We start from the raw sequence: 14,589 nt of genomic DNA, 5'->3' as shown, positions 1-14,589 counted from the left end.
GGATGGATGGATGGATATATATATATATATATATATATATATATATATATACATCCATCCATCCATCCATCCATCATCTTCCGCTTATCCGAGGTCGGGTCGCGGGGGCAACAGCCTAAGCAGGGAAACCCAGACTTCCCTCTCCCCAGCCACTTCGTCTAGCTCTTCCCGGGGGATCCCGAGGCGTTCCCAGGCCAGCTGGGAGACATAGTCTTCCCAACGTGTCCTGGGTCTTCCCCGTGGCCTCCTACCGGTTGGACGTGCCCTAAACGCCTCCCTAGGGAGGCGTTCGGGTGGCATCCTGACCAGATGCCCGAACCACCTCATCTGGCTCCTCTCGATGTGAAGGAGCAGCGGCTTTACTTTGAGTTCCTCCCGGATGGCAGAACTTCTCATATATATACACACACACAAACCCCGTTTCCATATGAGTTAGAAAACTATGTTAGATGTAAATATAAACGGAATACAATGATTTGCAAATCCTTTTCAACCCATATTCAGTTGAATGCACTACAAAGACAAGATTTTTTTATGTTCAAACTTATAAACTTTTTTTTTTTTTTGCAAATAATAATTAACTTACTATTTCATGGCTGCAACACGTGCCGAAGTAGTTGGGAAAGTGCATGTTCACCACTGTGTTACATCACCTTTTCTTTTAACAACATTCAATAAACCTTTGGGAACTGAGGAGAGACATTTTTGAAGCTTTTCAGGTGGAATTCTTTCCAATTCTTGTTTTATGTACAGCTTAAGTTGTTCAACAGTCCGGGGTCTCCGTTGTGGTATTTTAAGCTTCATAATGTGCCACACATTCTCTATGGGAGACAGGTCTGGACTACAGGCCAGCCAGTCTAGTACCCGCACTCTTTTACTCTGAAGCCACGCTGTTGTAACAAGTTACTTGGCATTGTCTTGCTGAAATAAGCAGGGGCGTCCATGATAATGTTGCTTGGATGGCAACATATGTTGCTCCAAAAGCTGTATGTACCTTTCAGCATTAATGGTGCCTTCACAGATGTGTAAGTTACCCATGCCTTGGCCACTAGTACACCCCCATACCATTACAGATGCTGGCTTTTCAACTTTGCACCTAGAATCGTCCTGATGGTTCTTTTCCTCTTTGGTCCGGAGGACACGACGTTCACCGTTTCCAAAAAACATTTTGAAATGTGGACTCGTCAGACCACAGAACACTTTTCCACTTTGCATCAGTCCATCTTAGATGATCTCGGGCCCAGCGAAGCCGGCGGCGTTTCTGGGTATCGTTGACAAATAGCTTTGACTTTGCACAGTAGAGTTTTAACTTGCACTTACAGATGTAGCGACCAACTGTAGTTACTGACAGTGGTTTTATGAAGTGTTCCTGAGCCCATGTGGTGATATTCTTTAGAGATTGATGTTCTCTGAACCTTTTGATGGTATTACGGACCATAGATGGTGAAATTCCTAAATTCCTTGCATTAGCCCGTTGAGAAATGTTGTTTTTAAACTGTTTGACAATTTGCTCACGCATTTGTTCACAAAGTAGTGACCGTTACCCAATCCTTGTTTGTGAATGACTAAGCATTTCACTGAAGCTGTTTCTATACCCAATCATGGCACCCGCCTGTTCCCAATTAGCCTGCACACCTGTGGGATGTTCCAAATAAGTGTTTGATGAGAATTCCTCAACTTTATCAGTATTTATTGCCACCTTTCCCAGCTTCTTTGTCATGTGTTGCTGGCATCAAATTCTAAAGTCAATGGTTAATTGCAACAAAAAAAGTGTTTATCAGTTTAAACATCAAATATGTTGTCTTTGTAGCATATTCAACTGAATATGGGTTGAAAAGGATTTGCAAATCATTGTATTCCGTTTGTATTTACATCTAACACAATTTCCCAACTTAATGGAAATGGGGTTTATATATATATATATATATCTATCCATCCATCCATCCATCCATCCATCCATCCATTTTCTACCGCTTATTCCCTTTCGGGGTCGCGGGGGGCGCTGGCGCCTATCTCAGCTACAATCGGGCGGAAGGCGGGGTACACCCTGGACAAGTCGCCACCTCATCGCAGGGCCAACACAGATAGACGGACAACATTCACACTCACATTCACACACTAGGGCCAATTTAGTGTTGCCAATCAACCTATCCCCAGGTGCATGTCTTTGGAGGTGGGAGGAAGCCGGAGTACCCGGAGGGAACCCACGCATTCACGGGGAGAACATGCAAACTCCACACAGAAAGATCCCGAGCCTGGATTTGAACCCAGGACTGCAGGACCTTCGTATTGTGAGCGTGATTGCTCGTCCAAGCCGCCGAGGGCCCCATGGCGGGTGGGGGGAACCCGGCAGCTGCGGCCCAAAGCACAAAGACTCGCCTGTCCGTATGCAAAGACGGTGGCGTTGTAGCCCTCGAAGCAGCCCTCGATCAGCTTCTCCGTGCAGGTGGCGTAGATGGCATCCTGCTGGGAGTCCATGTCGAAGACGTAGTCGTAGGTGAAGGACTTGTCCTTGCCCAGGATGACCTGGGGCTCCCCGGGCATCACGTACGTGCAGATGTGGCATCCTTCGATCTTCTCCCGGGCCAGCTGAGGTCGGATTCTGCAGGGAAAGATGACATTGATTGCTGATTAAGTGGAATATTATTGCAATCGAAGGCAGGCGGCGTAGTTAGCTCGTGGCTAATGGCGGCCCCCGACAGAGCGAACACTTAATGCAATTATTTCAGCTCCAACCCGCTTTCTGCCTTAACGGGCAGCTGTTGAACAGGAAGGCAGTACAGTCAACAGGAATGTAGTGCGATACATTGACAGTTTTGTTTTAAATCCCAGTTTGAGGTTTTATGCAAAACAGCACACAGTTCCAAGATGGAGATTAGATTATTGTGTCAACTTTGTTACGTAAAATCTTTGATTAAATGAATTCCTTGATTTTTTTTTTTCACATTTTGTCTCTCACAGTTGAAGTGTACCTATGATGAAAATTACAGACCTCTGTCATCATTTTAAGTGGGAGAACTTGCACAATCGGTGGCTGACTAAGTACTTTTTTGCCCCACTCTGTGTGTGTATATATATATATATATATATATATATATATATGTAGGTGTGGGAAAAAAATCACAAGACTACTTCATCTCTACAGATCTGTTTCATGAGGGGTTCCTTCAATCATCAGGAGATTTTAATGGAAGCATTCACATACAATGGTTTATATAGAGCACAGAGTGGGTGGGTACAAGCAGGCGTAGGGTGTGGTGATTGGCTCATGTGTTACCTAGGAGGTGTTTCCGTCTATGGCGGCATGTTGAAATGATTTCACTGCGCTTGTTGAGAGATGATAGATCTGGATGATATATAATAAACAGTTTCTCTTTTAAGAATAGGTTGCATCTTTTATTACCACCGTTGTGAGGTGTGCTGGATGCAAGAATTTGCCATGTTATTGAATATTCAACATTATTGTCTTTGAGGTTCCAAATGTGTTTGCTGAGTTCTGTAGAATTCTGCAAAGTCTGGTTTCTAAAGGAGGCGTTGTGATTATTCCATCTTGTTTTGAACGCTCCTTCGGTTAATCCTACGTACGTGTCGGATGTGTTAATGTCCTTGCGTATTACCTTTGCTTGGTAAACGACTGATGTCTGTAAGCACCTTCCGTTGAGAGGGCAATCAGGTTTCTTGCGACAGTTACATTCATTATTGGTTTCAGAGTCGTTTAGTCTGGGGGTAGGCAGTCCTATATATATATATACATATATATATATATATATATATATATATATATATATATATATATATGTCTTGATTGGATTATCCAGAGAATAGTGCTCGATATTGTGGTAGAGCGCAATATGTATGTGTGGGAAAAATCACAAGTCTACCTTATCTCTACAGAATTGTTTCATGAGGGGTTCCTTCAATCATCAGGAGATTTTTTTTTTTTTTTGATGATTGAGGGAACCCCTCATGAAACAGTTCTGTAGAGATGAAGTAGTCTTGTGATTTTTCCCACACATACATACATACATACATATATATACATATACATATATATATATATATATATATATATAAATATATACACATATATATATATATACACACACACACACATATACATGTTTGCTTGTATACATGTGTGTATATATATATATATATATATATATATATATACATACACACTAGAGATGCGCAGATAGGCAATTATATCATCCGCAACCGTGTCACCAAAGTCGTCATCCACCCGCCGTCCACCCGAAACAACATTTAATCAGAAACGCATCCGCCCGCCCGCTGAAATACATCAGAGGTTGGCCACCTTTACCACTCACAGAGCTGTCTAAACCCGTTTCACAGAGTAACGAAGACAATTGGAGCCGCTAAAGTTCTCGCGATTATCCAAGTGGCGTTCATCCTGATGACAAGGATATGGCGTGCTGTGAAGCCATTCCCTTTGACACCTTCAACAACATGTACACACCGATTATTAGTCTGACAACATGTTGTGTACTGCTTCCGCAATCACACGTACAAGATTGAAAGGCATACTGGGTGACACAGAGTACACTGATGGTTGTGATATAAACAACTTTAACACTTACTAATATACGCCACGCTGTGAAGCCACACCAAACAAGATTGACAAACACATTTCAGAAGAACATCCTCACAGTAACAGAACATAAACGCAACACAACAAATACCCAGAATCCTTTGTATCCGTGATAATTCCTGAATATATTTGACACCCCCGCGCCCCCATCCCCGCCCACCTTACCGACGCACAGGGTTGGGGGTTTGCTGCTAGCGGGGTGTATAAAATAGTCAGGAATTGTCATGGATACAAAGGATTCTGTGTATTTGTTGTGTTGCGTTTATGTTGTGTTACTGGGAGGATGTCCTCCCGAAATGTGTTTGTCAATCTTGTTTGGTGTGGCTTCACAGCGTGGCGCATATTACTAAGAGTGTTAAAATTGTTTATATCACAACCATTAGTGTACTCTGTGTCACCCAGTAGGCCTTGCAGTCGTGTGCGTGTTGCTGCGGAAGCTACACACAACATGATGCTGGACTGACAAGCAGATCGTACATGCTATAGAGGGCAACAAAGTCAATGACTTCATAGCACGCCCTAATACTTATTAACTGGGTGACTGCCGGTAGTCATTCTAGAGCAGGGGTGCCCATTACGTTGATCGCGATCGACTGGTCGATCTCGATCTCAAGCCAGGCATTAAAAAATATACATAAAAATGAGCAATCAATAATCATACCAAGACTTCACTTTCGTCAGTTGTTTGACATTCTCGGCACCCGAGGATCTTGTGAGATGACGCTGGCTGCTGCGAGCTCATATTTAAGAAAAAAATCACTAACAGGGCGGACGCAGAGAAACACATTTTATTTCTAGAGACTCCGTACCTACTGTCAAAACTCTAAAGACCGACTGCACAGTTCCTGTCTTCACCATAAAAGACTTGTTTCATCCTGCCTGTGCTAACAAAATAAGAGTCTCAAAAAGCTAGCGTGCACAAGCTAGCAAGCTACGGAGTTTGATGCCAATGTATTTCTACCCCGCCCTCAGCGACCGCTTTCTCACTTGCTTGCCCACCCGCACACTCACTGACGTCACTCACCTGCTGCCAGACATTAAAGGGCCACACACATATGCTACTCTCATAACAAAGTGTTTAAAAACGAGTATGCAAGTTGGACAAATGAGATGCCAAATCCAACCACTTTCATGTGGTATTGGACAGAAAGGAGGACTTTTTTTTTCCTCCATTTGAAAATGCGGACGTTATCAGCGCCACTGTCTAAATCCAATCAATGCAAGTCATCAGAATCAAATACACCAACTTATATTCTTGTCTTCATGAAAGAAAGGAATCTATGTGTGTTAAACATGCTTGTATTATAATTAAACACCATTAACTTGTTGACAAAAATGTCTCTTTCATAAATAAATAAATATAAATTATAAATAGGAATGAGGTAGATCTCCTCGACTTGGTCAATTGAAAAGTAGCTCGCCTGCAGAAAAAGTGTGAGCGCCCCTGGTCTAGAGAATATTAGCGTCTCCTATTGTCTTCTTCGTTTTGTGACATGCGTCTTAAATGGCTCTTTGAATGGCAAAGGATACCGATCCCAGAACCATGTATATCAAATATTTCCGGATGATTCAACCGCCACCCGCCCGAATCTAATTAAAATCTATTTTTTTGTCATGTCACCCGGGCGGATGAGACCGCAAACCGCGCATCTCTACCACACACACACACGCACATGCACATGCACGCACACACACGCACGCACACACACACATATGAGTGTATATACTGCCCTTTCCACCCACAAATAGATTGCTATACTGTGCAAAAAATGGAAAACAGAGTACACTAACAGTAAATTGAGCGAGGAATTACCATGGAGGAGTAGACTTGTGCAACATTACAGTTGGTCTGTACATTTAAATGAAGTTTAATACAAACTCGCGTACAGAATCAGCTGCCCTAACATTTCCGCTCTCCCTCAACGATCAAATCAAGGAAAACGTCGGTGCCAACAGTGAGTGTGCAGGAATGATCACGCTTGTCGACACCATGACTCTGCATCTCCTCCGCCTGTCAGCTCGCTTCACCATCCCGCCGATGAACACGTGAAAGGCCCGTGAAAGGTCCAATATGCGACAGAGCACCCTTCTCATGTTCCGCGTTGTCTCGTGTGATCAGGATTGCAGACTTTTATCCCGGCTCATATCAAAAAAATGTTTTTAAAAACCACCTGAAGGCATGGAGAACAGCCTCATTGTGCCCCCCAGGACAATGCTGGAGTCCAGCACAGTGCGGCCTTTGTGTGCGTGAATAGGTACACGGAGACCCAGGTCACGGTCACCCACCGACAGAGACGCCACGTTTACTGGTAACGCTTACACCGTTTGGACTAAAGTATTGGGACACGTGGCCTGTCCAATTATTAAAAAGGTCAAAAAGGCTGGTAAACATATTCCAGCATTGACCGTAAGAATGTTGGATCGACGTGACCCCGGGGAGCAGGAACAAGCCGCTCTTGGTTTAGCTGAATTAGTGGAGTAATCCTGGCAAAAGACATTGCACAATGTTCATTAAATTGTTTTGGGATCATTCACAATCCTTATGTAAGACACGAACACATGTTTTACTCATTTTATGCATTGCAACTAGTCAATAAATGCGAGCAAAAGTCAGTTAACTAATGGGAGCAAGCTATAGCGCTCATCAAAACATCCAAAAAGACGCCAACAGTGCTCCTTTTACATGTCCTGACCTGCATATTACCCAAGTATTAGCGATATTGTTATTATAAGAGCAAACACCGAGGAACTACTTTTTTAGCGGCTAACTAACTTATGCTGCTATATTGACATATTGAACCGCAGTATCGCCTCAGAGTAGGGCTTTTATTAATATCTCGATATTTTTAGGCCATGTCACGATACACGATATATATCTCGATGTTTTTGCCTTAGCCTTAAAATGAACATTAATGCATATAATCACAGCAGTATGATGATTCTATGTGTCTACATTAAAACATTCTTCTTCATACTGCATTAATATATGCTCATTTTAAACTTTCATGCAGAGAGGGAAATCACAATTAACTCAATTTACCAAAACTGCATTTATTAAGTAGTTATTTAGCAGTGGCACAAACATTCATGTCATTTCCAAAAGAGAAAATGCAAGATTGTCAGAGACATTTTAAAACAAGCTATAAGTGCACTTTTGTGCATGATGTCACTAAGATGACATATCAAAACAACACTAAATTAAAGTGCACTTTTTGTACAGAACGCCACCACAGTAGTTTAAAACAAATAAAGTGCACTTTTGTGCATGATTTCACACAGGATATTTCAATAACTGTCAAATAAAAATGAGGCAAAATAGGACATCAAATAGTGTATGTCCTTCGCTATGTGGTAGGTTCCTGTGAACGTTATCTCCTTCTGTTGTTGACTTTTTTTTTTTTCATACGGTGTTGATCTTGAAATGTTTGCTTCGGCATTTTGTTGGTGTGGCATTGAACGGAGATGTTGACATGCAGAGTTTCAAGCACTCCTTATTCTCTAGCGGGTGACTTTTCAAATGATGCTACAAATTAGCAGTGCTGCTACTTTTTGTAGCAACGCTTTTGCTGCATAATTGTTCAACACATTCCCGCTTGAAGCCAAACCACCGCCAGACGATGGACCCCCTGCTGTTTTTCTTGGGATTTAATTCTTCCTTCATTTACCCATGCTGCTAGCTCTCTGCTTCGCGTGGACATGTACGTATGTGACGTATGTAAGAAGGTGCGCTTGCTGTCTGTGAGAAGGAGACATAAGAAAGAGTGGGAAGAGCCTGTAGTGTAATGGCCGCAGCTTAAAGCAACTGTGTGAGAACGTATACTCGAATATCACGATAGTCATTTTCTATATCGCACAGAGACAAACCCGCAATATATCGAGTATATCGATATACCGCCCAGCCCTACCTCAGAGTCTGTATAAGTTCATTCTAGATTATAAATATTCAATCAATGATTATTTATATAGCCCTAAATCACTAGTGTTTCAAAGGGCTCAAATAATGCCTCTCCCCTGGATAGTAGAAGGTTGTGGACATAAACCCACAAATTAGTCAACTTTTGACATCTAACTTAGACCCGGAGATGGCGAAAAAGACACAAAAAGACGCTCGTTTGCGGAACTTTTTTTTATTTTTTAACCCGAATGAGGATTATGATGAATTCTTCATCCAAACGGGAAAATATAAACATCCCAGTGAGAAAACATTGCACAGAAAGCGGTTATGTTCAGAGTTTATATTTTTGTTTAGTACTTAGCAGTACCGCTATGTGCTGGATCTGCTTATAACTCTGCTTGTAAAACTTGTAGATCATCCTCTGTATATTCAGGCTCAAAAATGGATCATTATTTGTCCCAAATTAGTCTTTGTTGTCTCTCATGAAGTCTGCCATGATTAGTAGAGTTGTTGTTGTTTGAAATAGCGAAAGATGTTTGATTGATTGAATTAATTCAAACTTGTATTAGTAGATTGCACAGTTAAGTACATATTCCTTAAAATTGACCACTAAATACTAACACCCGAATAAGTTTTTCAACTTGTTAAAGTCAGGGTCCACGTTAATCAATTCATGGTAATACCTTTGTGAAATTAATACAACGTTGTATGCTAAAAATGAGCAAAATACATAAATATTAAATTTTATGAATATTACATTACATATGTACTTACAGTGTGTATGTAAAATGTTTTAGAGCACTTTTTACAGATACTCCTGTTACCTCTATTGTTAGCTGACTATTGCTAGTGTTTATTTACGATTTAGAATGCATTAAAAAAGTGTGTTCTCGTCTTACAGTACATAAGGATTGTTAATGATGGGCAACATTTACCTCCCCCCCAAAAAAGCAGTTGCCATCTCTCGTCTAATTCTGGGAGTACTGATGGAGGGACAGACTTGAGGTTCCAGGTCAGGAAAGGTTGGGGTTAAAGGTAATCGGGGTGCGGAGACACGTTGTCTGGCGACCATCGGCCATTAGACGACTGAGATAAGAGAAGGCGCTAAAAGACGTGCGTGACAATCAAGTTCCTTCAATCCTTCAATACATTCTCATGATGCTCCTCCTTTGTTTCGCACATCCAAACAAGTTGGATACTTTTCAAAATAAAGGGGAACAAAAAAAAAAAGTCTTCACTGGCTTTGTTTTGACAATGCATCTTATGGTACATTAACTATATGTTTCTTATTGCACTCAAACAATTTTATCCTAAAATAAGAACGTGAATATACTTGACAACTTGTCTTTTATTAGTAAGTAAACGAACAAAGACTCCTGATTTGTCTGCTGATGAATGCAGTAACATATTGTGTCATTTCCTGTTCTGTTATTTTGCCAACATTATGATGATTATTAATCTACTTGTTCATTTACTGTTAATATCTGCCTACTGTCTGTTTTAATGTTCTATCAACATATCCGTTCAAATGTTGTTTGGATACTTTATCAATCAATCAATCAATGTTTACTTATATAGCCCTAAATCACTAGTGTCTCAAAGGGCTGCACAAACCACCACGACATCCTCGGTAGGCCCACATAAGGGCAAGGAAAACTCACACCCAGTGGGACATTGGTGACAATAATGACCCAGTGGGACGTCAGTGACAATGATGACTATGAGAACCTTAGAGAGGAGGAAAGCAATGGATGTCGAGCGGGTCTAACATGATACTGTGAAAGTTCAATCCACAATGGATACAACACAGTCGCGAGAGTCCAGTCCAAAGAGGATCCAAGACACAGCAGCGAGAGTCCCGTTCACAGCGGAGCCAGCAGGAAACCATCCCAAGCGTAGGCGGACCAGCAGCGCAGAGATGTCCCCAGCCGATACACAGGCGAGCAGTACATGGCCACCGGATCGGACCCCCTCCACACGGGAGAGTGGGACATAGAAGAAAAAGAAAAGAAACGGCAGATCAACTGGTCTAAAAAGGGAGTCTATTTAAAGGCTAGAGTATACAAATGAGTTTTAAGGTGAGACTTAAATGCTTCTACTGAGGTGGCATCGCGAACTGTTACCGGGAGGGTATTCCAGAGTACTGGAGCCCGAACGGAAAATGCTCTATAGCCCGCAGACTTTTTTTGGGCTTTGGTAATCACTAATAAGCCGGAGTCCTTTGAACGCAGATTTCTTGCCGGGACATATGGTACAATACAATCGGCAAGATAAGATGGAGCTAGACCGTGTAGTATTTTATACGTAAGTAGTAAAACCTTAAAGTCACATCTTAAGTGCACAGGAAGCCAGTGCAGGTGAGCCAGTACAGGCGTAATGTGATCAAACTTTCTTGTTCTTGTCAAAAGTCTAGCAGCCGCATTTTGTACCAACTGTAATCTTTTAATGCTAGACATGGGGAGACCCGAAAATAATACGTTACAGTAGTCGAGGCGAGACGTAACAAACGCATGGATAATGATCTCAGCGTCTTTAGTGGACAGAATGGAGCGAATTTTAGCGATGTTACGGAGATGAAAGAAGGCCGTTTTAGTAACGCTTTTAATGTGTGCCTCAAAGGAGAGAGTTGGGTCGAAGATAATACCCAGATTCTTTACCGTGTCGCCTTGTTTAATTGTTTGGTTGTCAAATGTTAGAGTTGTATTATTAAATAGAGTTCGGTGTCTAGCAGGACCGATAATCAGCATTTCCGTTTTTTTGGCGTTGAGTTGCAAAAAGTTAACGGACATCCATTGTTTAATTTCATTAAGACACGCCTCCAGCTGACTACAATCCGGCGTGTTGGTCAGCTTTAGGGGCATGTAGAGTTGGGTGTCATCAGCATAACAGTGAAAGCTAATACCGTATTTGCGTATGATGTCACCTAGCGGCAGCATGTAGATGCTGAAGAGTGCAGGGCCAAGGACCGAACCCTGGGGAACTCCACACGTTACCTTAACGTAGTCCGAGGTCACATTGTTATGGGAGACACACTGCATCCTATCAGTAAGATAAGAGTTAAACCAAGACAGGGCTAAGTCTGACATACCAATTCGTGTTTTGATACGTTCTAATAAAATATTATGATCGACGGTATCGAAAGCAGCGCTAAGATCGAGGAGCAGCAACATAGATGACGCATCAGAATCCATCGTTAGCAATAGATCATTAGTCATTTTTGCGAGGGCTGTCTCCGTGGAGTGATTTGCCCTGAAACCGGATTGAAAGGTTTCACATAGATTGTTAGACGCTAAGTATTCATTTAACTGCTGCGCAACAATTTTTTCAAGGATTTTTGAAATAAAGGGAAGGTGAGACACCGGTCGGTAATTTACCATGAGGTCAGGATCGAGGTTAGGTCTTTTAAGAAGAGGATGAATAACCGCTTTTTTGAATGCTAGGGGAACACTGCCCGAGGAGAGTGATAAGTTTATAATATTTAGCACTGATGGCCCTAATAATTCAAAGAGCTCCTTGATCAGTTTCCCAGGAAGAGGGTCAAGTAAACATGTTGTCTGTTTTATTCCATTTACACGTTGTAACAATTCCTCTAATGTTATTTCCTCAAAACGAGAGAAACTATTTTGGAGGGCAGTATCCGCCGTATATACAATCGTGTCAGTGTTAATAGAACCCCGTTGTAGCTGGGACGCATTGTCTTTAATCTCCTTTCTAATGACTTCAATTTTCTTACTAAAGAATTGCATAAAGTCATCAGCTGAGTGGGTTGAGCTACTGGAAGGAATCCCTTGTTGGGTTAGCGATGCTACCGTACTAAACAAAAATTTAGGATCGTTTTTATTACGGTGGATGAGATTTGAGTAATATTTAGCTTTAGCTAAGGTAAGCATGCGTTTATAAGTTATTAAACCATCACTCCATGCTTGATGGTGCACCTCAAGTTTAGTCGTGCGCCATTTGCGTTCCAGCTTTCTACATAATAATTTCTGAGCTCTAGTTTCTTCTGTAAACCACGGGGTGCGCTTTTTTGGAGCCTTTTTTAACTTTAGCGGTGCTATGTTATCAATGGTTTCGCGCAGGGCGTCGTTAAAGTTGTTAGTGAGGTTATCAATAGAGCCCACATACTTTGGGAATGGTGCCATTACCGAGGGCAGTAGGTCAGCAAGAGTTGTCGTTGTGGCTGTATTAATGTTGTTGTTGTATTAATGTGGCTGTATTAATGTTAATAAACTTTACATTAGTTTTGGGTCAAACCAATCCAATCAGATACCAAGTAGTTACAGGATCATACATTGGTCATAATTAAAGTTCTCATGTGTCCAAGGACGTATTTCCTGACTTCATAAACAATTAAACACTAACAAAAACAATTTGCGATAATAAAAAATATCAATGATGTTCTGTGGGCTCCCTATACCCGTTTTAATGTCGTCCATAGCGTTTCTACTCATATGGATTACTCATTCATCGCTTCAAGCAACGTTAGTAAATTTTACAATATAATTAAAAAGATTTAACTGACTAAACCGTCCCATGTGTGATGTCTGTAGGAGGGTTTTTAATGCCTATTGGTACGTGCTATCGTAATATAATGGCATAAGCTAATATGCTAACACGTTTACGCGTGTCTGTTGGTAATATTAACTGACAACGGCATTATTTTTGTATTGTTTCAGTTTTACAAATTCCTCAGTAAATTCAACCAAATCTCACCGTGGAGTTATTGAGTCTGTTTAGCTGATTGGAGCGCTAGCTTGCGTAGCTAGTAGAGATGGGCGGATAGGCAATTATATCATCCGCAACAGCATCACTAAAGTCGTCATCCACCCGCCACCCACCCGAACCAACATTTCATCAAAGGCACACCCACTCGCCCGTTGTTATATATCTAATACAGACAATGCAAGGCATTAGTGAGGTTAGAAAGTGTAACTCCCTCCAAATAGCACAGATACAATGGCATTCTTGAACTGATTTATTTGAAGGTTTCCTTTCCCTTCAAATTCACGGTGAAAACTGTAATAAATAAAGCATGTTACAAACGTAAAAATAATAACATGCACAGCATGTGGATCGAACATTTTACCAAGTAAAATATTAACAAATGACAAACAAACACCTTGTTGACCATACCCAGAAGTAGCTTCCTTACATCCGTCAACAGACCAAACGAGACACTTCAAAAGAAAAGTATGCCCACATACTGTTTCAAAGAGTGTTGCTCGTTTTTCGTATGTGGGTAACAACATTTAACTATTTATAAATGGTTGATTTCTATAGGCTAGTAAAGTAAAGTGTTGTACCTGACAAGTTTGGGCTACCTTGCTTCTGTAGCCTTCATCAAAGGTGTCACGTGATGTTAGCGTGACGTTGTCTTTGATGTGTTATAAGGATTGTACCATCAAGAGTTGTCAGGTACAACACGTTACCTACTAGCCTGTATAAATCAACCATTTATAAATACACGTCAGTAGGCTAAATTAACCTCTTCAACATAACATTTAACTATGTATAATGTAGCGGCTGGCTACGGGGTGTTAGCCAATGACTTTGGCTGGGGGGCGGGACTTCTTGGTGTGATAGGGAAGTGACGTTATCGACAGGAAGTGAGAGTTCGAGTTGTTCCGGGAAAAGCGTTAGAGACATGAGAGCTGTTGTTTGGCTGTATTACATCTTGTGCAATAAAGACAAGACAAACGAAGAAGTTTTATTAGCCTACATTCCTGGGATTATAACGATATATATTTCCGAATTGGTTCAACCGGCGCCCGCCCGAATCTATTTAAAATCTATTTTTTCGTCATGTCACCCGCCCGACTCGCGGTATATCCGCAGACTCCGCGGTTGTGACCGCAAACCGCGCATCTCTAGTAGCTAGTGGGTCCATGATGGGGACTATTTACAATTTTCACGATGTGCCAACTTCACTGGTTTTGTATTATGATTCCACATTTCAACACTTTTTGCTCCGTTTTTCTGGGTTCATTTTGTCGACAGTCAATAAAAATACCCAATTGAAAAGACAGAATGTCCGATGCGGATCTTGTGCCGACACACTCCACAGGTCTCTACTTCCTCTGAC

At 41.5% G+C, this 14,589-nt stretch overlaps 1 protein-coding gene across 6 annotated transcripts in view; it reads right to left on the bottom strand.

The window, feature by feature from the left end:
• The window catches only part of kif21a (kinesin family member 21A), a 99,121-nt gene that overhangs the window by 59,874 nt on the left and 24,658 nt on the right, over positions 1 to 14,589 (bottom strand). For all 6 annotated transcript variants that reach the window (XM_061894444.1, XM_061894447.1, XM_061894445.1 and 3 more), the window contains exon 2: positions 2,380 to 2,602. In XM_061894444.1, coding sequence (XP_061750428.1) covers positions 2,380 to 2,602 — 223 coding nt within the window. The remainder of the gene's footprint in view (positions 1 to 2,379; positions 2,603 to 14,589) is intronic.

The sequence above is a fragment of the Nerophis ophidion genome, linkage group LG03 (assembly GCF_033978795.1).
Source record: "Nerophis ophidion isolate RoL-2023_Sa linkage group LG03, RoL_Noph_v1.0, whole genome shotgun sequence".
NCBI classification, from domain to species: Eukaryota; Metazoa; Chordata; class Actinopteri; order Syngnathiformes; family Syngnathidae; genus Nerophis; species Nerophis ophidion.
This window is presented reverse-complemented; position numbering and strand designations above follow the sequence as displayed.